Source organism: Dermacentor variabilis, unplaced genomic scaffold (genome assembly GCF_050947875.1).
Source record: "Dermacentor variabilis isolate Ectoservices unplaced genomic scaffold, ASM5094787v1 scaffold_13, whole genome shotgun sequence".
NCBI classification, from domain to species: Eukaryota; Metazoa; Arthropoda; class Arachnida; order Ixodida; family Ixodidae; genus Dermacentor; species Dermacentor variabilis.
The window spans coordinates 41,811,415-41,835,070 of record NW_027460291.1 but is presented as its reverse complement, the minus strand read 5'-3'; the positions used below and the strand labels follow the sequence as shown (position 1 = coordinate 41,835,070).

Genomic DNA, 23,656 nt, shown 5'->3' with positions numbered 1-23,656 from the left:
GCTCGGCGGCATCTACTTCTACGACTATTGTCCCTCTTTTCCATGCCTTTTGTGGTCTTCCGTACACGTGGGCCGTTCGGAACTTGCTTCCTTTGGGGCTCATCACAGAAAATGTGCATGAGCTGCCACAATGGTCAGTCACGTTGATCGGAATGCGCAGCTCGCTGCTGTGCAAATGCGCGTGAGAGAAGTTCGTCAGCAATTCAAATCTACAACAGCCAATAGGAGCATGCCCTGTGCTCCACTTGACTACTGCGTCCAATCGCAATGCCGCATTTGCCTTTTTTTTTTGCTTGCATTTGCTGGTTCATTTTTTGGTGGAGAAATACGTCGCTCCGGCTATCTTGAGCTCGAGTCTCCTCTTTACGGTGATACCAAAATGGCGGCGCTGCGTCAACGGATAGCCGGGCGATCCGCGATGCGATGGGGCCTTCTGAAGCCAGATTTTTTCACAATTTTTGATGACAGCTCTCTAGCAAAGTGCTGTTTTCTCTATCTCTACCATGTATTTTGTTATAATATTTCATCACATGGTAAATAAACGTCCATAGATCACGAAAAAAATAAATCTGAAAATAAAAAAATTTTGACAATTTAACCACTGCGATTGCGCGTCCCCCCTTAAGTGCCAGTGTCACAGCTCTCGGAGCTGTCGGGGCTGCACCACATGTGCAAAGTGTGCGTCGCATGACCATCCTGCCGACCATCCGACAATTGTACTGAGACACACAACTGTGCAAACTGGGACGATGATCACCCTGCATTCTCTTGGTCATGTCCTTCTTGGAAGAGGCAAAAGGAAATAGTTGCAATAAAGATCAAAGTGAAAATTTCCTTTCAGGAAGCACAAAAGCATATTTCCTTCCTCCATACTGCAGGGTATGCTGGTGCGGCGTGTAGGGAGGGTGACGCGACAGCAGACTTCGGCATTGGCCTGGCCCACAAAGAGCGTGGCCGCAGCAGTGCACCCTGGCAACAGCAGCCAGTGCTGCTGCGCTGTCTCTGAAGGAGGGCCTTTTGACCTCTGGGTTGGTGGCCTCTAAGGCCACCATTGATGGAGACGTGATCACATCCCCATTGTTCTAAATCTTATAAAGCAAGATGAATGCTCTACACGCGTTCCATTAGTATCTATTCCCCAAACAAATGGGTTGCCTTCGAAACGACGTATTCCATGGTGGAATGAGGAGTGTAAGGAAGCCCAGAAAAAGCAAAACAAGGCTTGGAATCTCCTTCACAACTGCCTAACCATAGACAACCTAATTAACTCTGATATCCCTGCTGAAATATGGATCCATTTCCTTGTAGGTGGTTTTCACAGCAAAAGCAGATTCTGCATAGAGCTTGTATGTGCACTGTGTCTGCGGTTCCCTGAATTTCTTCAAGTGCTTCTGAAAAGTCTTATGATGCAGGCCACGATGGGACACGTTCATCGCTGCCCAAAAGTCATTGAGGGCTGTTTGTCCCTTCCCTATCTGTTTTGTTGCCACAATGGCTCTTATATTCACGTCAAAGGCCATTGAGTCAACCTGATGGGCAGAACTCCACGAGCTTGCAACTACTTCACAATGCAAACCTAGCAGCTCAAGCTTTGTTGCAAGTCCAAGTTGGGTGCCTCCTTGAACCTTCATCCCAGTCGCAAAGCACAGCCGGCATGGGGTCTTGGATAGCAGGTCGCCTAGGGCATCCATTTGCACAAGGAGAAATTTTTCGCCTTCACTTGTAGCGGTGGCAGCTTCGGGATCGCGCTCCATTGCTTGAAATTTTTTCTCGGTCGCTGACATAGCGGCAAGTCCTCGTTGCACAGCAGCGCATTTTTTCTACGCCGCCTCTTTCTCCTCACACGTCAGGAAATGTGCTTTCAAGTGCACAGTGAACGACGCGATCGCACTGTCCGAGGCAGATGAAAGAGAGGATGTGGAAGCCGCTGTCGATGAGCACGAGACACCCGGGGCACTCGTTGCGACAAATTCTTGCACTGGTGGAGCAGGAGTCGCGTTGCTAGAAGCATCGACGCAACTATGCTCTTGCATAGATGAAGCATAAGCTGCCGCACTGGAACCATCAATGCGATCATCGCCGGTGCGAGCTTCGCCATGCGGGCGAGCTTCATAGAACGCTTCCTTGCACCGAACACATCTAACGTCTTGAGTTTCTTTGGGCACATCGGGGCCGACTGCACAACAATCGGCAGGCTAAACGCAACAGCGGTCTCGTAAAGACTGTAGAACCTTGGAAAATATGTGAACGGCTGCAAAGATAGACGATGGCAAGCGGAACACACAAAGGGCCGCGGCGATGGAGGAGCCGAAGCAGATGACTGCCAGATGCACTATGCAGGAGACCACTATGTCATTGCACGTAGCAGCCAATGGGAGTCGCGGGCTCCCCTGCGTCCTTGAGGACCGCGCGCTTCGCCCCATCTCAGCTTCGTGTCTCTGCCGCGAGAAACTTGAAAGCTCTCGTAAGCCCTCCAATCATGAGCAATTTACGCCTCTCCCGCACTGCCCCCACCGCCACGGGAGGCGGGGAAAAAAAGCACAAGTGTGCACGAACAAAACAACACCGAAATGGCGGCGCTCGTTGAGTGGTGGAGAAATGGCGTCCGCGCCAAGTAGGGGTATTTTGAGTGCTCGTTTGCCGCTCGAGGGCTGCCGCGGCTCGTTCTAAACTTTATTTGAAATTGTTTCATGATGAATTGGACGTTGATATTTACAGAAATGGTAGTTTATAAGACATACTGCCCGAATATGTGGTTTTCCAAAAATAAACTTTTTCGCAATTTTTCAGTTTTCAAAGGCCGTGTCCCCCCTTAAATAAATCTTTAATTGGGTAGACAAGGATGCCTTTAATCTAAACCCTCAAAAAAAGTATGTGTCTCCGGTTCTCTAACAAAAGAGGTATACTGCCGGACCCTGTAGTAGATTGCAATGGAGGACAGCTGTCTGTGAGCCATGCACACATTTTTATGGATCCGTTTGGACAGCAAGTTAAGTTTTGTCCCACACCTGAAGAATCTTAAGGCAAAATGCCTCAGGACTTATGAACCTGCTGAAACTCATGTCACGCACATTGTGGTGAACCAACAGGAAATGCCTAATAAGCTTGTACAAAATTCGAATATTATCACGCCGTAACTACGGAGCCATAGTCTATAATTATACTAAGCCTTGTGCTTTGAAATGTTAGAACCTATTCACCACTTAGGCATCTGCCTTGCTACCAGTGCCTTAAGGACTTCTCCTGTGTAAAGCTTGTACATTGAATCTAACGAATGGTCTTTATACAGTCAACGACTGATTTTTCGGACCCTCTAGGAAACGTAAAAACGTCCGAAAATTCAGGCAGTCCGAAAAAATGAATGCATGCAAAAAAACGCACCTCTTTTCTTTTTTTATCAGATCTAGAGGTAAAGGGCGAAGTACCAGGCTTCAGAAACCCTGCCAAAGCATCAGTGAAGTGGCTATAAAAAGAGGCGTTCAAAAACTCTGTATGCAGCCGACTGCCGGTTTATTATGTACATGTGCATCGTCGGGCAGCCGGTGTTATTGCTGCAGTGGCTTGAAGAACTTGTTGATTGTTGTTTGGACGGCGTTCCGGTTGCATGCGATCATATTCGCCTCAATCTGGGCAAGGGTCATGTCAGCACTGTGCACCGATGAAAGAGTCAGCAGTGCTCGCGTCAATTCGGCGCTTGTAGGCGGCGCAGGCATTGGCTCCTCATTTTCAAATCGGAGTCTTCTGAATCCCCCACAACCTGACGGACTATTTCCTCGTCAGTCAGTTCTGTGCAGAAGTCGAGCTCGTTGTCAGCGTCAACAAACTGTTCAAAAGTTATTTCCGTGGGTATGGAAGCCCCAGCAGAGCGGAGGTCGTTGATCACGTAGTCCATGGGCACCGAACTCCTTGCTCACGCCAGCTTGTGATCGGCCGCTCACGACTTGCTTAATAATGGCAGCTTTCTTCTCCATCGTTAACCGATGGTACTGCTTTCTGCGCTTCGATGCCATTGGCGAGGACGACGAAGACGGAGTGGGGGCCATCGAAGGCAAGCGAAATCCTCAAGTTATGAACTGTGGAGTTCGCTGACGAGCGTCGAGGCACCTAGGCCTAGCGTCGCAGAGCACACTTGACACAACAGCACAACCATACACCACGCTAGCCAAAATGTGGCCGGCGCAAACAAACGAAATGGTGCCGCTCCGGAAACTCTGCCGGAGGCGGAAGTGCGGTGATGTACATAGCCAGCGTGTGTGACGGCTAGATTTGGCTAGTTGTGGTTCAAAGTTGTGATATGCTTCGGCTGCAAGTCGATTTCCTTCGTAAGGGCACTGCGCGAGGAGCCAAAGGACCTTCAGTCGCGTCAAAAAGTCCGGAAAATTGGACGGCGACGGGCTCGAGCGTCTGAAACGTCAGATGTCCTTATACATTGATTCTATGGGGCTCGTGGCGGTGCCGCGAAGGCGTCCGAAATATCAGGCATGTCCAAAAATTTGGGCGTCCGTAAATTCAGTCGTTGACTGTACTTTCAAAGGACATGTTTAAGCTTTTCCTACGCCTTGAAGGTAAAATCAGCTTTAGAGCATCCATGTCATTCAATTATTTATGACCTGCACACGGCCAGGCTGTTCGGCAACCACCCAGCCACTAGGCCTCCTCTGTCCCTCTGGTTGGAAGCACTGTCCGAAGAAACAGGCGTCCCTCTTCTAGAGAATGTCTTAATGGCTCCTATTCGGCTTCCACCGCCTTGGCAGTGGCAGAACAGCCACTGTGGCGTCTCTTTCTTAGAAATATCAGAATGGGCACATGAGGCACATATACATTCGTGTTTTCTTGAACTTCTGGATCCTGTGCTGAATTGTACATAGATGCTTCTAAGTCTCCATCTCTGTTGCTTACACAGCTCTAGGACCATCATCTTTAATATCTGATACATTGAATTCACGTACATTTATTTTTACAGTAGAAGGATATGCAAACGAATCTCACTAGGGCTCAGGCACGTACTAAGGATTTTTTTTTCGAGGGGCGGCCCAACCCAAGGTAACTTTTCTATGCAAGTGAGGGGGGTACCTTTACTAGTACAAATGTGAATAATGCCCACCATCCACCATTCGCCATAAAAACGCGTATGTGCATACAGACCAGCTGACCCCAAACTGAATCCCTTCCCTGGTCCCTGGATCAGCCTAAACAAAGAAGGTGGAACTAACGAAGCAACAACGATGTGCGTGACCGTTTAATAGACGGTGACAACTAAAAGCATCTCGAGTTAATCGCGCGGGCACCGAATTGATGAGGAAACTGGCCTTCACGTCCCAGGAGAGGCCAATAACTACTACAGCCATCCAAAAGGAGTGAAAAAAGGCAGCAAAATTTTGAACGCCGAATAGCTGTCAAGTCTCAACATTGATTTTGCGGCACTTTAGGAATGTGTGCGAGAAGTGGTGGCGTGGGCGGCAGTGGGGGCAATGCGTCTTAATTTCGGGGGGGCCCTGGCCCCACCTTGGGTCCATGCCTGCTAGGGCTATTGTGTTCACGAACTCATTGAGTGTAGTCCGAGTCCATTAAACAGCTCAGCTTATACTGGTAAGCAAGTCATCATCATATGCTGGGTACCTAGCCACATTGGCATAAAAGACATTGAAGCTGCTGATGAGAACACTCTCTCAGTAGCCCTTAGCGACAGCAACACAAGCATACCCATTCCAGTCACAGACCTTAAACCATACTTTCGTCATAAGCTTGAGAACCACTGGCAGAAACAGTGGGATACTCGGGTATCCAATAAACTGCACTTTATCAAACCCAAATTGGGGCATTGGATATTGGAGAAATCATCACAATACAAGGAAGTGCTCCTTTATCGGTTAAGAATGGGTCATGCCTTCGGCACCCACTCTTACCTACTGATTGGAAGTGATCCTCCTACATGTCGAAGGTGTGGTGACAGCCTTACAGTTCTCCATGTCCTTGTCCAGTGCAGGGAAGTAAAAACTGAGTGTTTCTTCTTAGTCACTAACCGCTTTTTAACCTGAGAACAGTTTTTAGCTTTTTAGGTGAAGTTAGCATCTTAGAAATAGTTTGGCCAGGTCATGTGTAGCACAGCCTTGCCTTTGAGGCTGTAGCTGCAGTGACATCAGTTTTTACAGCACCGGCCTCTCAGCCCTTTACTTCAAGAGCCCTGTGGAGGCAGTAGGGCTTATATTGATATCATTATATTACCTCTGACCCCACCTCTGAAGCGATGCGGTCAAAATTCAAAGAAGCCAGGAATAGGGCAAATGCGATGATTCGTCGCGCCAAGCGAATGCATTTACGGAATGAATTTAAATCCGCTCGGACAGACACCAGAAAAACGTGGTCCTTAATAAATAACCTTAGAGGTGCTAATAAGCACCGAAATCGCGAATGTGATTTCACTTCTTTCAGAACTAATGACCGTACTCTTGCTAATGATTTTAATACTTCATTCTCTCGAGTGTCGGGTAATGCATCACCGCTTCCACCGTCGTGTACTTTGCATAATAGTACATTGGAGTCCGCGCACTTGCCTTTACTAGCCGAAGACGAACTTAGGTCACTTATCTTTAGCCTAAAGTGTAATAAATCACCAGGTATAGATGGAATTTATGTAAGTGACCTGCGTGCCATCTTTGGTGTCATCAAGGATGTGTTGCTGTCACTTTTTAACAATATCATTTCCAGTGGTACAGTCCCATTAAATATGAAAACTGCTGTAGCAATACCACTTTATAAGGGAGGAGCACATAATAGAAAAGAAAACTATCGCCCAATTTTGTGTTGCCCTGCTTATCTCAAGTATTGGAAAAACATTTATTACTAACAATGACAAGTTTCTTGGATAAACACGGGATTTTATCCTCTTCCCAGTATGGTTTCATCCCCAGAAAAGGTACCCAATCGCTTCTTGAAGATCTCTCTGACGTGTTGAACTTGTCTTTCGAATGTAATCAGATCGTATGTGCCGTCCTCCTTGACGTCAGCAAAGCTTTCGATAGCGTGAGTCATGGTATTCTGTTAACCAAGCTTTCAATATTAGGATTTCGTGACACATTCCTGACGCTTGTGAAAAACTTTCTGCATCACAGGCGCCAGCAGGTTTCACTAGGGCTGGCTAAAAGTGATTTCCTTGTAATAAAATCTGGTGTCCCCTAGGGGTCTATACTCAGTCCACTGTTATATAATATTTATGTGAATGACCTTGCTGATATGGTGCCTGTTGGATTGTATCAGTATGCAGATGATACTGTCATTAGAGCTCAATCAACAAACTTTAGGCATGCTATTACTTCCTTACAAGCAATGGCGACTAAGGCTATGGACTGGTTTTGTGCTAACTTAATCAATATTAATACGTCAAAGACAAAACTTATTTGTTTTCACAATCCTCTGAAAAAAATAGACATTGATTACCTGTTTGTACTACACAATTCAAAGTGTTCTCCATGTCTGTGTAAACCTTTAGATTATGTGACTTCTGTAAAATACCTCGGTTTGTACTTTGACAGTGATCTTTCCTGGAATTCCCACTTAGATTATGTATGCAAACGACTTCGTGTGGTATCTTGTGTGCTTTACAGTTTGAAATATTATATGTCCCTCTCTGTTTGAAAAGTTGTTGTACATGCGTTGTGTTATAGTGTATTACGGTACGGCATAACAGTTTATAGTCATTGTGCAATTTGTTGGCAAACTAGGGTCAACTCTATTCTCCGTTCTATACTAAAGAACATCAGCTATGATTTAAATCTTCATGACAAAAGTGACGTTTTCAAAACCTTATTTATGCCAGACTTTAATCAACTACTACTGGAAACTGTTGTGCTAAAGCACTTCTGGGAAAGTAATTTCAGGGTGAAGTACGTTCCCTCACGTTGTTTGCGGCCTAAGAATCTTTACCTCGTACCCAGGCGTTGTACAAGATATGGCAAGAGAATACGAGACTACTATGTTCCTGTATATTTTAACAAATTGTCTCAAACCATCTTGCGCACTCAAACCAAATACAAGTTAAAAAAGGCACTCAGGCAAATTGACTACAGTCGAACCCGACTATATCGAACCCGTTTACATTGAATTATTCTATATATCGAACAATTTCTGGACACGAAATAGTTACAATGAGTATATATTGTAAAAATTACGCTTACATCGAACAAAAATAGCAGCGACACCCGATATATCGAACGTCAAGTGGCGGAAAGTGCCCCCGGAAGTTGGCTTTCCCTCGCGGTGGCGGAGAAAATCCGGTTGCGCGGCTCCATCCAACCGCTCTCCCTACCGTGACCGCGCCCGACCGCGCTGCTTCGGACGAGCTGTCGGCACCCCCCCCCCCCTCCCCCCTGCAAAAAATTATCCTGGCCCGCCCACAGCGCTTGCTCAGACAGCCAATCAGATGCTCTTGTGCCTTCGTCGTGCAAGATGGTGAAAGTGCGACCTGTCTCGCTGTTTTTGTGTGCGCCTTGTGGGCCTTCTCTCGCAGCGTTGCCGTGATGAAGCGGAAGAATTTGCCTTTCGTCGTGAAGCTCGCAATCATAAATCGTGTCGAACGCGGTGAGAAGTCGGATGTCCCCGCAGAGCACAAGATTCCGAGGAGCACTCTCGGCACGATCTTGAAGAATAAGGGGGAGATTAGGGCTAAAGCGTCCAAACTCGCGACCCGGTGCTCGTGGCGCCCGACCCGTACGCACGGCCGTGTACGAGTGGTTAATCTGAAATTGCTTCAGCCATGCCGACTTCCGCGTGCTCGGTGATGACCGTAAATTCTGATGAATGCGACGAAGCCGTTGCCAGTGTTGCCGAAGTTTGGAGCGAACTGTCAGAATTTCCGGAAGCTGTTGACGAATCAACGGTGGATGAGTTTGTGAGCGCAAATGATGTGTCGCGACCACGGGAGAGCCCGAAAACGAAGACTACATTGCCAACATCGTACCGAGCACAAGTGAAAGTGGGCACAATGAGGAAAGCAACGACGGTCCTTGGCCCACATCCTCTGAAGTGATTGGTGCGCTCGCACTAGTCCGGTGCTTCTGCGCGAATGCGGAAAGTTGCGGCCTCAGCTGCTCCGACTTCTTAATGTGGAAAAGTGCGTGCGTCGCAGGCAGCGAAATTGCCAAAGCAGAAGAAAATGCAGGACTATTTCGTGCGAAAGTAAGCTAGTTTAATCAATAAAGTAATTTTATAAATGGTATGTGCTTTTATGACATCCAATTATTTAGCAGGCTAATATCGAATTATGCTCTATATCGAACTGATAGGCGTTTTTTTGCGAGTTCGATATAGCCGGGTTCGACTGTAGTCGCCTCAGGGAATCATTAGCTTTTTTTTATCTTTATTTTTTTTCCTTCATAGACTACTTTAAATGTGAAAAATACATGTCAATTGAATAAGTGTTTTTCCGCTGCCTGCCAGGCACTGCCGCTCAAGCCCTGTGTGGGTTTGGCAGGCCTGTTATGTACGCTGCTTTTTGTGACTTTGTGGAATAAAGTATTATTATTATTATTATTATTATTATTATATCGCTTCTTCGTAGCAAAACCTTTATGCAGTCTTTATCATGAGACGTGATCGTTATTTTGATGCTTATATATTTTGCACAGTATATAGCTACCCGTTCTTAGGGCTCTTTATAGCCACATTACATCTCCACTTTCAACTCAATTTAATACATAGAAAATTCATACCATATGTCGTGACGCTCTTTAGCCATAGCTGGCCCTTGCACCATTAAACACCACACATCATCTTCCTTGTTGTAAATCGCAGTCTGGTAGGGCTAATAAAAATTCTGAGCAAGCTGCACATAGTGACTCTTGGCACTGCTAGCCACCCTTCCCGCTGATTGTAGCAGAACCATGTTTGCAGGGGTTTACTGCACGGAGCCCTTCCGGATCCCATTCGCTGGCAAGGTTGAGATCTGCTGCTTTGACAAGACTGGGACACTCACCTCGGACAGTCTCGTTGTTGAGGGCATTGCAGGGCTCAAGTGAGTTGCTTGATTTCTTGTTTCTTTTGTGTCACGGGACTATTGAACCTGCCGAGACAGAGCATGACTATCGTGAGCTCCCCTTCAGTTCCTAAGCTAAAGTTTTGCCCATTCTATGAAACATTGTACAAGCCATAATATCTGTAAATGTTCACACAGAAAGACCAAATTGGGGCTTGATAGTGTAAATGGGGCTTCCAAACATCAGTAAAGATGAATATTAACGTAAGCTGTTATGTATACAGTAGAACCTCGATAACTTGCTATTATGTACGTATTCCTGGCGCCAACGTTCACAGTCTGGAACACAAAAAATGACCTAATATAGTTACGCTAATTCTTTACCAGTTCATACGCTCCCGGAAAACAGAATTTTTCAGCACTAAGTTCAGTATATCACCAAACTATGATCGTATAATACGTTTCCCGGCTCCTATATCCCATGTAAACAAGAAAATGCGTGAGGCGTGCGCGATCGAGAACAGTGTATGGCTGCCCGCTGCAGTAGCTTCACTGCAATACTCGTCTGCCCATCTCATGCGAAAATGGAGGCGTGCACTCAGTTTCTCATTTCGGTGCAAGCAAATCACCTCCTGGGTGATTGCACACCGTATTCACAGCTATTGCTGCCAAACCAATATATTGCGATAACCGTCTTTACCTATCTGTTTTACAGCGCATAATGTGTAGTACCATTGATAGCATACTGCATGCGTTTAGCAGGCGTTCACTGCTGCAGGCGGCGCAATGTGGGCATCACGTGTTTCTTGAGCGGCATCTGGCGTCGCTAACCAGCTCGATTTCGTTTCAGTTTCCTGTCACCCTCTTAAAAAAACAACCAATAGGAAAACAACAAAACATGTCTCGGGCTGCCGGAGCACCACCAGCTCGAGGCACATCGGCATCGTCTCGTGTCTTGTGCCACAACGATTCGTGTGATGCTTTGCATTATGTAGATGTCAACGATAGTTGAGTCTGTCAAATCTCTTTCGTTACTTCGGATCATACGTTTTCCTAGTTAGTATGTTTTTTCTCACGTTTTTTTTTTTTTTTTCAAAACTTATGAACGAGATTCTACTATAATATATTTGTGCCATAGCAAAATAACCTCTCTTAGAAGCCTTGATAAGGCAGGAACAGTGCAGGCATTGATGCCATCTTCAAGTTACCGCATTCTGGTGCCATGGATTTTGACAGTTTTTTAACGTGATAGTGTTCAGCAGCTCGTGTCGCAGAAAATCCGGCGTCGGACGTTGTTTCAGCAAAATGATTTTCGAACCACACATACCCAGGCTGTTAATGTGACTCAAGGAATTTACTGAACTAATTGAATTTCTCAAGCTAAAATACGTGGAAAAATCCTAAACTACGACTTACTCACAACCTACCGACATGATAGCTCTCGGATTGTAATTTGAATATACGAGAAAACAATATTGTTATGCGAAAACTCAACCACACCCCTTTTCCAGCATTTCTACAATGCACAGATCGGAGACGGCATCCGCCATTTGCGCACGCCGGTGCTTAAATACCTCGGAGTCCACGGAGCAGCATGTCCAGTTCCTTGAAACACTTTCAGATGCCGCTCGCCTCTGCCACATCGTGGCCACTGCAAGAGGCTGCGTTTCAACCAGAAAGCCTGCCTTTGTGCATAGCGTTCGCCGCGAGCGTTTCCCGCTAAACATTATGGTTACATACGCTGCAGTTGCCGGGAAGCGTGAGAACCAGTGAGGGATCTTTGATTGCTATCGTATTCCACTTTTTAGGCGAAGCTTAAGCATCCTCCAAATTTTTGCTACATCTAAATTGCCTAAAGGCCCTGCACTAGAATGGCCTAAATGTGGGAAAACGCTTTGATATCTGTGATGTTACACTGACATACAGTTCTTGAACAAATGAAAAAACCTTTTTGTGCTTCAGTAATGTTTTTCTGCCAAATGAAGTACAGTAAAACCTCGTTAATTTGGATTTCACGGGACTGAAAAAGAATTTTCAAATCAACTGAATGCAGAATTATCGAGGGTATCAAAAAAGCAAGCAAATGTGCAGTGCGTCAACATGCTTTTATTTATTGACTGAACCAGCAATTGCTGTTTTCTATTTTGCGCAATATCAGTGAGGAAGCTGCAATTTTCGTTATCTAGTGACTGATTAGCGCTTGTAGTGGCGTAGGCCTCGCAACTTCCTTCCCAGCACGGCCGCGCCGCACTTTTTCCTGAGGCAGGCTTTTTCATTATTGCGCGCACATTGTGATGATTTTTTTCGGCAGTTAGCTGGTCGCTAACAGATTGTCCATGACGATGTAGCCGGTGCTCTTCATCCTCGACAGGTTCGCACTGAGTCAAAACGAAACTACTGCGTGCTGCAAATGCTGCGGACGAAACCGCGGACGAAACCTCGGCTGCTATCGACGCAATCATGGATGGCTACCTTGCAGTTCTAAAGACGCACAGCCGAAGTGTGCACCGAGTCAAAGCGAAACTACCATTTATCACTACAACGGTGGACAAAATTTCGGCCGCTATCGGCGCGGTCATGGATGGCGACTACGCAGTTATGAAGTCGCATGGCCGATGCGATGTTATCAGCAGCGGTACATGCAAGAATAAAGGCTTGAAAGGCACATACAGGGACAATTCGTTCTGGCGTTTCCGTCATTCACGTGCGATTTCTGCTGATGACTATGGCGATGCGGACTCTGCAGCTTCATTTCAGTTGGACGCTAGCTCCTTTTTTGGTCATTTGCATCACACATTTTCGGTGCTCTGCAGTCGCTGAGCTTTGAGAGTTATCCGAAATAATCGATGTGCGGCCAAATGCATGCAAATTAATGTGAATTTGTATTAAATAATGCATACGCCTGCCCCAGGACCAGAGGACGAGTCCAAATTATCGGATTTTCTGAATTAATGCGGTTTTACTGCAGAGTGCCTTTCTTTTTTTTATATCAGATATAGCATGCCTTCAAGCATCAAGGCTTTCATGTCATGGTGCAGGGGGTTTCCCGAGATCTGTGCTGTCCCGGAGGCACCTGCTGAGAGCATCCAGGTATTGGCCTCGTGTCAGTCCCTGGCCCAGCTGGATGATGGCCTGGTGGGCGACCCCCTGGAGAAGGCTACGCTCACTGCCATTGAGTGGAACCTCACAAAGGGTGGGTCACAGTAGGGCTGTGCCAATACACACAAACCTTGTTGTAGTGAAACAGGATATAATGAAACAATGGATGTAACAAAGTAAATGAGATTCCCATTGAAATTTTCATAGAAATCTATGCATTTAAAACCTTGTTTTAAGGAAGTGAAATTCCCCTGCCATTCGATATAACGAGCAACTGTATTTACTTGAATCTAGTCCGGCCGCAGTTCGTCCAAAGCCAGAGGAGGGAAAAAAAAAAAAAAAAACTCTTGCCTTTAAGGTAGGCCAAACCAAAAAGGCAAGAACAGTGTACACAAAATGAAAACAGCATTTATTGAATGTGAATATGACAAGCTCATTCTATGCCTCTATCTTCCTTATCATTGTCATCTCCCCATTGCGGAGAGGCGTCTCCTGCATCCAACAGCATCTCCTGTTGCCCTCCCCAACAGCAGACCTTTTTGTCATCAATGCCGAAATCCTGCCTGGCTTGAACATTTGACGATGCCTCTGTGAGTAGCACAACTTTTCGTTCGAAAGCGGCAGCATAGTGGCATCGCCTGTTTGGTGCCATTACGATAACGTCACGCTGCATGCTGGTACGACACAGGTCAAAACAGCAACGTCGCTCGTTTACTACACTTAGCTACTGGCGCAGCTAGCAGCGGCTGCAATACTGACTTTTCTAGATGGTGCTGGCTATGCATCATATTTATCAGTTCAATTAAAAACTGGCGCGTTTCTTAAAATCTTTTAATCTAAGCCGACCCTAGAGTTTGGTATATGATTATTTGAAAAAGAAAAACTATCGGTCTAGATTCGAATAAATACGACAGGTTCATCTCCGAAGCCAAAAAGTATGTGACCATCGTGCTCCAAGTACATCGCTTTTTTGCGGGGTTCTGCACTCATTTGCCACGGCAATTCGAAACTTTTGTGACCCTGCGTCGAATACAGATTCGAGCAACACTTGTCTTCCTCACCGCCGTGTTTAGCTGCGCACCTGTGCACAAGCAACGACTATCGCACTTCTCTCCAGTGCTTGCCTGGCTGCATGAGCCACGCCACACTGCATGGCTAGGCGGGGCGATGCAAAAGGTCAGTGCATTTATATCTACTGTGGGGTGCGCCGTGCAGGCAGGCGCAGCTGGGCGTGGCCTCCGTGATTTCCCCGGCGCGATCTCGGAAATCACGCCCAGGCCATGTATTCACTTCTGCCTCTCCCTGTGGTGCAACGCGCAGTCTGGCAGCTGAGCGTGCCCTCCGAGATTGCATTGGCTCTGGTCTCGGAGGCCACGAGCCATAGTTTGCTTGCTTCCTAGATCCCACGGGGGAGCACTCCGTTGAATTGTGCTGCACGACCGCGACAAGCCAAGTGGAAGGTGGACATGAAAGACCATCATAATGGAACAGTAGGCAGCTTTCTAAAGGCTGTCGCGTCAGGTGCTAAGTCGCGTGTTGCACACGGCAAAGATTATTTAGTTTTTTTATTCAAACTTCATCACATGCGTGGCCGTGTAGTGGTTCCACAGGCCACAATGCTGTCTTGTTATTTCCATGTTTACAATGATGCACCCCATTGGGCATATATATTGCAGTTAGGGACAACAATGGATATAGTAATGAAGTAACGGACATAACCAAGTGATTTCGACTCTCCCTTCAACTTCGTTAAAATCAGGTTTGAGTCCACTAGAATTGAATGGCAAACATTCAAATGATTCAATTTACGAATTACATATCCACTACAGTCAATCTTGGATGCATCCGACGGCTCGCGGCTGGTACATCCCTTCGTTCTTAGCCCTTTCCCTCCGCCCTCCGGCCCCATTGTCGGTGATTGCCAACACTACACAGACGCTGTTAATTTCGAAAGTGGCTTTCAGCTTTCAGCACGTCTGAGTCCATTCCTGAACATGTGTAACCGTGCGAGCATGGAGGAAACGCGTTCAGCGTGGACCCATGAATGGCACAGCAATGAGTCATGCCTGCCTCTGCCGCAATGGTAATTCTGCGAAGTGTGGACGTGGCACGTGGTGTTGTTTTTTTTTTTAATTCAAAACAGTAATGTAAAGTTCATTCAAGTGAAGGTTGGGATCAGGTTCATTTGGGCCACTCGTGGAATTCTAAAATAGTTTTTGCAGAAAGCCCTTGTCCACAAGAAGACAAATTTTGTGGTGCAGCATCGCCAGTTCAGCGTCCAATGCCCGGCGCCTATCAGTGAAAAGATGGAAGGTGTTCCAGGCTTTCTTGTGGAATGCGTGTCGGACCAGGAGGCCTTTCGGGTTCTTGAAACAGTGACGATCTGTGGTCGTACAATGAAACCTCGTTACTACGAACACCAGATCAGCAAACTTTTCAGAAATCCCCTGCTGACTTCTTGTGGTTTCAATGTAAAAATATCTCAATACTGTGAACTTCACAGTACCGAACTTTTCAGAATAGCGATAGTTATTCAGTTTCCGTGTCATGTTAACATCACCTCAGTACTACAAACTAATAATCAGAAATCTGGTGACTCTTAGATTTCCATGTATCCTACGGCAGCCAAACAGTGGGCTTGCAGGTGACACGGTGCAGAAAGTGGACACCACGGGGCACAGATTCGGAAAACCTGAGATGGTGTTCATTTTAAAAAAAAATGCGGGAGATAATTTTTTTATCTATTGTGGAGGCGACGACTCATCGGGTTTTGCGAGCGCATGCTCTGCACAGGCAAGTGTTGCCTAGTAACAGAGGCGCGCCTCTTCCTTCTTTTGCCCTTCTTTCTGCACACACCTCTTTCTTTCAAGCTTCTTTCTGCAGCCGTACCAGCTATGCGCGCATTGAAATTTAACTTCTGTACTCGCGGGGATGCCACATGGTTGCACTTTGGACTTCCTGGACGGTGTCATCTATACGCACTTGTGCTTTGGAATAATTCAGGTGTTCACCTCGAGTGAGGCAGTTGCGTGGTGACCACGGCAAGGAATGTGAAAAACAATCAAACAAGAAACATTGCGCTTCGGAGGCAACATGGAGCTTCTTTTTTGTCGGTAGTTTTTCAGCATCAGCTTCTTTGCACACGTTACTCTTATTATACGGTGTTTTGGTGGTGTGTGGCGGCGGAATCTATGGAAAATAGCAATAGCACGGGCCGAGAGCCAACAGCAACGTTTTCATGGGTAGCTCAAAAGGTGACTACTTATGAACAGCTGGGTTGATGGGCAGAATGGTTAATTTTGGGACTTATACTGTAACGAGCTTTCAGAATAACGAACGATTTTCAGCGGTCCCCTGTGATTCGTTATATCGAGACTTGACTTTATTATGTAATGATTCGCTTTGGAACTGTTTTGCTCTCCCTAACGCCGTTTGACGGTGCTTGGCTGTTGTCGTCCCTGGTGAGCTAGACTACAAATTTTGTTGTCGTCACATGGGCTGTCAATCATCTGCGAAGCAAACCTGTCATCTGCTACGAGTGGAACTGTGGAGAATTGGTTCACTTGAGGGTCGTGGGTGTTTGCGAGCATAGTCTCGATTGTTGCTAAGCAAACAGTGGCTGCCAGCTAGTCTAGCGCTGGCTGACAAGACACCAATGGCAGCTCCTTTGGTTGTGCTGTTGGCGAGTGTTGGCGAAAGACAATGGCAATGATGTGACAAGAGGCAATGAAGTGATGTGTTCGACATGAACGAGGAAGAGTTCCAAAGGTGTTTTAGGCCCTTGAAAGGTGTAGTGCGTTGGTTTTGCAATGAGCTAGAAGAATATCTCAGACCACAAAGATTTAGTGGTGTTGACACTGCGATGAAAGTGCTGTACGGGCTGAATTTTTTTGTTTTTTTGCCATGGGGAGCTCTTAGCAGCGCGTCTGTAATGAAGAAGCGATTCATCTTCATCTTCATCATCAGCCTGGTTACGCCCACTGCAGGGCAAAGGCCTCTCCCATACTTCTCCAACAACCCCGGTCATGTACTAATCGTGGCCATGCCGTCCCTGCAAACTTCTTAATCTCATCCGCCCACCTAACTTTCTGCCGCCCCCTGCTACGCTTCCCTTCCCTTGGGATCCAGTCCGTAACCCTTAATGACCATCGGTTATCTTCCCTCCTCATTACATGTCCTGCCCATGCCCATTTCTTTTTCTTGATTTCAACTAAGATGTCATTAACTCGCGTTTGTTCCCTCACCCAATCTGCTCTTTTCTTATCCCTTAACGTTACACCTATCATTCTTAAGCGATTAGGTTATCTTAACTGTCACCGAGTCCCATCATTACAACCATCACCAGGGGCATTATGGTTGTGCAATGCTTCATCAGGGTGCAGAAGAAAGCCGCAGTATAGGAACACTTGACCACAATAAGAATAGTGATCTGAGTGAGTTGGTTTAGGTCCAGACGGTGTAAAATTTTTGCAGCACAAAGCATAGAAGTGCGGAAAAAAGAACAAAAATTAGTGAAGGAAGAAGGATTGCAAGAGGACAACATGAGCACTGACTACCAACTGAATTTATTGATCACAAAACACACACTTATATATACACAAGGTGATATATTTATCAAACACTGCCTCAGAGACACTGGTCACGTCGGAAGGCCGACAAAATCTTGTTCACACATTGCGGAGAACGGCATAAAAGTACAAGTAGACAGGCTACTTTCGGCGGGATTCCCGAGGTTTGTCATTTCGTCTGTTTGCGAAAAATTGTTGCAAAAAGTAAAAAATAAACGGGACCTGGAAGTACCAGAAGGGCAAAGAAAAAAAAAAAAAAAAACGGGCACCAGTTATCCCGTATGTGCACAAAGTTTCTCATGGGCTTTTTAAAAGAATAAGGTCGCGATATGGGGCGGAGGTAGTCCTGTCAGCCCCTTGGAAGATTGGATGCATAATGACGGACGAACGTCTTAGTGGGACATCAGATAAATACAGATGGTCATGCGCAGTGAAACATGAAAAGAAAAACAAATTCGTAAATTGCTGCGTTGTGGTTGTCTATCAAATACCTTTATCGTGTGGCCGTAGATATATTGGGCAAAGGGGCGTTGTATGAACCAAAGACTAGGGGAACACAAAAATGGCTTAAAGGAAGAACTTCTAACTTAGTGCTGCACCGCAATAGCTGCAGATGTAAGCCTCAGTTTAAAGACGATGTGTGCTGGATTATCACCACGATACGGGAATGTGAGAAATATCAAAGGCAAATTTTATTAAGAAATTTGGAGACAGATGCGTTAGTCAACCATCAGTGGTTTTACATGATAAGGAGTTCGTGCTTTTGAGCTTATGCCAACCTTGATCTTGTCTGATTTTACTGCTAGCTACCCTTCCGACGTGACTGGTGTCTCTGAGGATGTGTCTGATTAATATATCACCTTGTGTATATATAAGTGTGTGTTTTGTGATCAATAAATTCAGTTGGCAGTCAGTGCTCGTGTTGTCCTCTTGCAATCCTTCTTTCTTTGTCTGTTTTTGTTCTTTTTTCTGCACTTTAGGGGGGACACTACCCTTGGATACCAACTTTTTTGTTTATTGAGATATATTAATGAAATTTTCAGGATAGACTTGTAGCAAAAGCATTAGAACTACAAACTTTCATGCAGTTATGTTCATTGGTTCTCAAGTTACAGCAATATATCAGAATGGTGCACATGGTTTTCTCATTTCAGGCCTGGAGAATTTTCAAAAGGTGCTGCAACAGTGAAAATCACTATCATGATTCGCAAATGGATACCTCAGGGCAAGACAGAGCCCTTTTTTAAATTTCCTTGCCGTGCCATGTTCCATCAAAGTTTACTGTGATATCCCTGGTGAAATATGGATCCATTTCCTTGTAGGTGGTTTTCACAGCAAAAGCAGATTCTGCATAGAGCTTGTATGTGCACTGTGTCTGCGGTTCCCTGAATTTCTTCAAGTGCTTCTGAAAAGTCTTATGATGCAGGCCACGATGGGACACGTTCATCGCTGCCCAAAAGTCATTGAGGGCTGTTTGTCCCTTCCCTATCTGTTTTGTTGCCACAATGGCTCTTATATTCACGTCAAAGGCCATTGAGTCAACCTGACGGGCAGAACTCCACGAGCTTGCAACTACTTCACAATGCAAACCTAGCAGCTCAAGCTTTGTTGCAAGTCCAAGTTGGGTGCCTCCTTGAACCTTCATCCCAGTCGCAAAGCACAGCCGGCATGGGGTCTTGGATAGCAGGTCGCCTAGGGCATCCATTTGCACAAGGAGAAATTTTTCGCCTTCACTTGTAGCGGTGGCAGCTTCGGGATCGCTCTCCATTGCTTGAAATTTTTGCTCTGTCGCTGACATAGCGGCAAGTCCTCGTTGCACAGCAGCGCATCTTTTCTCTGCCGCCTCTTTCTCCTCACACGTCAGGATATGTGTTTTCAAGCGCACAGTGAACGACGCGATCGCACTGTCCGAGGCAGATGAAAGAGAGGATGTGGAAGCCGCTGTCGATGAGCACGAGACACCAGGTGCACTCGTCACGACAAATTCTTGCGCTGGTGGAGCAAGAGTCACGTTGCTAGAAGCGTCGACGCAACTATGCTCTTGCGTAGATGAAGCATAAGCTGCCCCACTGGAACCATCAATGCGATCATCGCCGGTGCGCGGGCGAGCGGCGAGCTTCGCCATGCGGGCGAGCTTCATAGAACGCTTCCTTGCACCGAACACATCTAGCGTCTTGAGTTTCTCTGGGCACATCGGGGCCGACTGCACAACAATCGGCAGGCTAAACGCAACAGCGGTCTCGTAAAGACTGTAGAACCTTGGAGAATATGTGAACGGCTGCAAAGATAGACGATGGCAAGCGGAACACACAAAGGGCCGCGGCGATGGAGGAGCCGAAGCAGATGACTGCCAGATGCACTATGCAGGAGACCACTATGTCATTGCACGTAGCAGCCAATGGGAGTCGCGGGCTCCCCTGCGTCCTTGAGGACCGCGCGCTTCTCCCCATCTCAGCTTCGTGTCTCTTCCGCGAGAAACTTGAAAGCTCTCATGAGCCCTCCAATCATGAGCGATTTACGCCTCTCCCGCACTGCCGCCACCGCCACGGGAGGCGGGGGAAAAAAGCACAAGAGTGCACGAACAAAACAACACCGAAATGGCGGCGCTCGTTGAGTGGTGGAGAAATGGCGTTCGCGCCAAGTAGGGGTATTTTGAGTGCTCGTTTGCCACTCGAGGGCTGCCGCGGCACGTTATAAACTTTATTTGAAATAGTTGCGTGATGAATTAGACGTTGATATTTACAGAAATGGTAGTTTATAAGACATACTGCCCGAATATGTGGTTTTCCAAAAATTGACTTTTTCAAGATTTTTCAGTTTTCAAAGGGTGCATTCCCCCTTAAGTTCTTCATGCTACAATAATTTTACACCATGTTTCTTGACCATGGCAAGATTTCTGAAATTGTGAGATGTGTGGACGGATCTCTCATTGCCATCGTCCACCCTAAGAAGCTTAGCTAGTGACAAAAAAGAAATGCAGCCATCCTACTCTGTGAATGTGGGGTGCCAGCAGAGCTGTAAAAAAAACAAAGCACACCACTGAGTTTAAAAATTTACTTATTTTGGAGCTTTTCCTTTTCGCATCTGTAGAATATTCTGCGAACACGCACAATCGTTACCAATAGCCACTCAACCTGTCAAGGTGTTCAAATTGAAACATGCCAAGCTTTTCAGAATGCTGGCTTGCCCGCAAGAAATTCATAAAGGCATTCTATGCCGTTTGTTAATGCATGTGTCCGTGGCGTAATGGTTTCAGTGTTGAGCTTCTGTGCTAGAAGTTTTGTTTTTGAATCCTGCTGGCAGAAGATTTTAATAATGTTTATTTAATTATTTATTACACAGTACTTTGTTGAAAATGACGAATTTACAAAATCGAAGAGACGTTTAAAACCAGAAGGATGCAGTTTAGGCAAATCCATGTGCTATACCCATCATTAATCCCATGCTGGCTGAACCGCCCCCATTGCAGCTCCCGTAGACACTAGCGCCTGAGTTCCCTCTAGTAATTATTGTGTGAAACTATGTATTCGGTGTTTTTTCAGCTTTCCTCTTGCTACGCCAGGTGTCAGCACATGCCTTACTGATTTGCTTTGCCTCCTCATAGATGGCGCGGGAGCTTTGAGGCATGGACATTGCATAATGTATAGGAGGGTAGACATATACAGCTCCACTGTAAAAAATAAAACAACATAGTGTAATATTATACCACCAGTGGCTGTACACGTCGCAAGGTTACAGTTATTACTGGAAAGAAACATGCAAGTATGCAAACCAAAAACAAAGGTTACGATGCTAAGCAGACAAGGAAAAAGTGAGACACAAATGGCATATATGGGCGCCACATACAGGCGTCCATATATGGCATTTGTGTCTCGCTTCATCCTCGTCTGCTTAGCGCCGTAACCTCTGTTTTTAAGTCATGAACCAACTAGCTCAGCAACAAGTTTTGTTAAACAGAAACCAATTTTTTTTTATTGAATTACAGTTATGCCTTGCTAGAACAAAATTGACGGTGCTTGAGAAAAAATTTGTTGAAGCTGAAATTTCGTTGTGAAATTCACAAAAATATAGCTAGCCTGAACCGGCAGACAACAGAAATTTTTATTTCCAAAATTCAACTATTGTCGACTGCTTCCTTTCACTTCTCAGGAGCATCATGTCGCAATTTTCACATTCGGCGAGTATTTGCATGGCGACGTCGTCATCATGCACAGCCACGCAGTTTCTCATGACATCGAATGCATCCACTACACGTGCTGCGGCCGGCGGAGGCTGCAGGTCTGGCTCTTCATCTATCTGACTGCCCCTCGTTGCGGACACCTTTCATAATGTCCTCATCACTCAGTTTTTCATGGGCAATCACATTAGTGCCAGCTTCTATGAAATCTTCCAGTTCGGCATTCTGGTCTCCAAGCTTGAAACCCACATGTGTGGAACAGTTGGCGATGACTGGACGTCAGGTTGCTGCCCATGCAGCAGCCATCATCTGCTATGCCATGTCCGACTTTGTGTCTTGACCGGTCTCCACATTCAATAGGAGAGGCTGCATCATTCGCTGGTGGTTGGCGCACTGCAGGCTTCTTAATAAGCCTTGGTCGAGTGGTTGAATTGTAGAAGTGCAGTTGGGCGAAAAGTACCTGAGCTCCACATTTGTGAGCTCTGTATATGAAATATGATGGGCGGAGCAATTATCTAGCAACAAGGAGACGTGCCGGCCCTGCCTCCTCATGTCGCAGTCAATTGCAATGACCCATTCCAATAAAATGGCCTGTGTCTTTCAAGGTCAGCTGTTGGCCACATATTTTATGGGAAGTGTGGTGAAATGGGCTTGTTGGTATATCTTCCAGCAGAACTATATCTTAAATGGCAGCAGTTGAGTGCTTAGTAAAGACGAGGACAAAAATGGAGACACAAACACACGGGCACCACTAAAAAAAAAATGAAGTATAATTCCTTGATAAAGCCGTATACAAGCACCTACAAATAGATGTCACTGACCACGTTGCCACCGGGGAGCAAGATGACAAGACGGAGCGTACAAACAAGAATGAAGTTTAGTTACCCATGGGCTAAAAATTCAGTTCTTTGTCGGACAATGCTAAGGATGTCTTGCTGAAACAGGAACCACTGTAATAGTGAATCTGCTCACTCTTATTTATTAAACTGGTGATTTCACACTAGCCGCTTCGTGTTATCTATTTTATAAAAGAAGGGGACACACCCACAAGCATGGCAATGAATAGCTTGAAAACCATCTGAAGGCATTTTGTTAGCTTTGTAGTCATGCTCCTTAAGCTGTTCATTCACTCACCATCCCGTTTGCCGGACGTAACAGTGGTTGCAGCGCAACGGAATGCAATAAACAACTCCAGATTTGCAATCAACGAACTTATTCTTGTGCATCTTTTTGCAACATTTTCTTACTTTCTTAATCGGATTAGTTGTCCTACACAAACTACCCAGTTTGCTAGGGGCTGAGAACCCAACCTCTACATTGTCCTTTTTTCTTCAGATTGTGCGAAACATGATGGACACAGTTGCCAACCGATAAATCGGACACCAATAATCTGGACATGCTCGGTAATTAGGACATCTTCGCGGCACCACCAATGGGCCCCGTAGATTTCATGTGTAAAGACGACCAATATCTCGGACAGCTGCCACCTCTACATTCGATTATCAGGACTCCGTCCATGGCTCTAGCGTACGCCGACTCTGCTGCCATTATCTCCTCCGGCAACCTTGATGAGACATCAAGTATGGCCTCAGTGATACGAGATATCAAATATGGCCTCAAAGGTTGGATGCTAGATGGTAATCCCTGAGGCCTTGCCTTGGTCGCAGCACTATGCCTCAGAGATTTAACTGCAAATGCCAATCTGGGAGGTTTTGCCTGAATTGTGAGGTCGCATCAACATCGCGATCATCCCATCCATTCCGGCACCACCGCGCATGGCCCACTCTTGTTTGTTGAATTTGCCTTCCGGACAGCGTTCCACCATTGGGCCTCTTCGATTTT

The 23,656-nt window shown here is 46.1% G+C and overlaps 1 protein-coding gene across 1 annotated transcript in view; it reads left to right on the top strand.

Annotated features, from left to right (window-relative positions):
• LOC142566708 (endoplasmic reticulum transmembrane helix translocase) overlaps nucleotides 1-23,656 on the top strand; it is a 311,329-nt gene that overhangs the window by 144,440 nt on the left and 143,233 nt on the right. Inside the window, exons 10-11 of the mRNA XM_075677546.1 lie at nucleotides 9,889-10,009; nucleotides 13,009-13,163. Of these exons, the coding sequence (XP_075533661.1) occupies nucleotides 9,889-10,009; nucleotides 13,009-13,163 (276 nt within the window). The remainder of the gene's footprint in view (nucleotides 1-9,888; nucleotides 10,010-13,008; nucleotides 13,164-23,656) is intronic.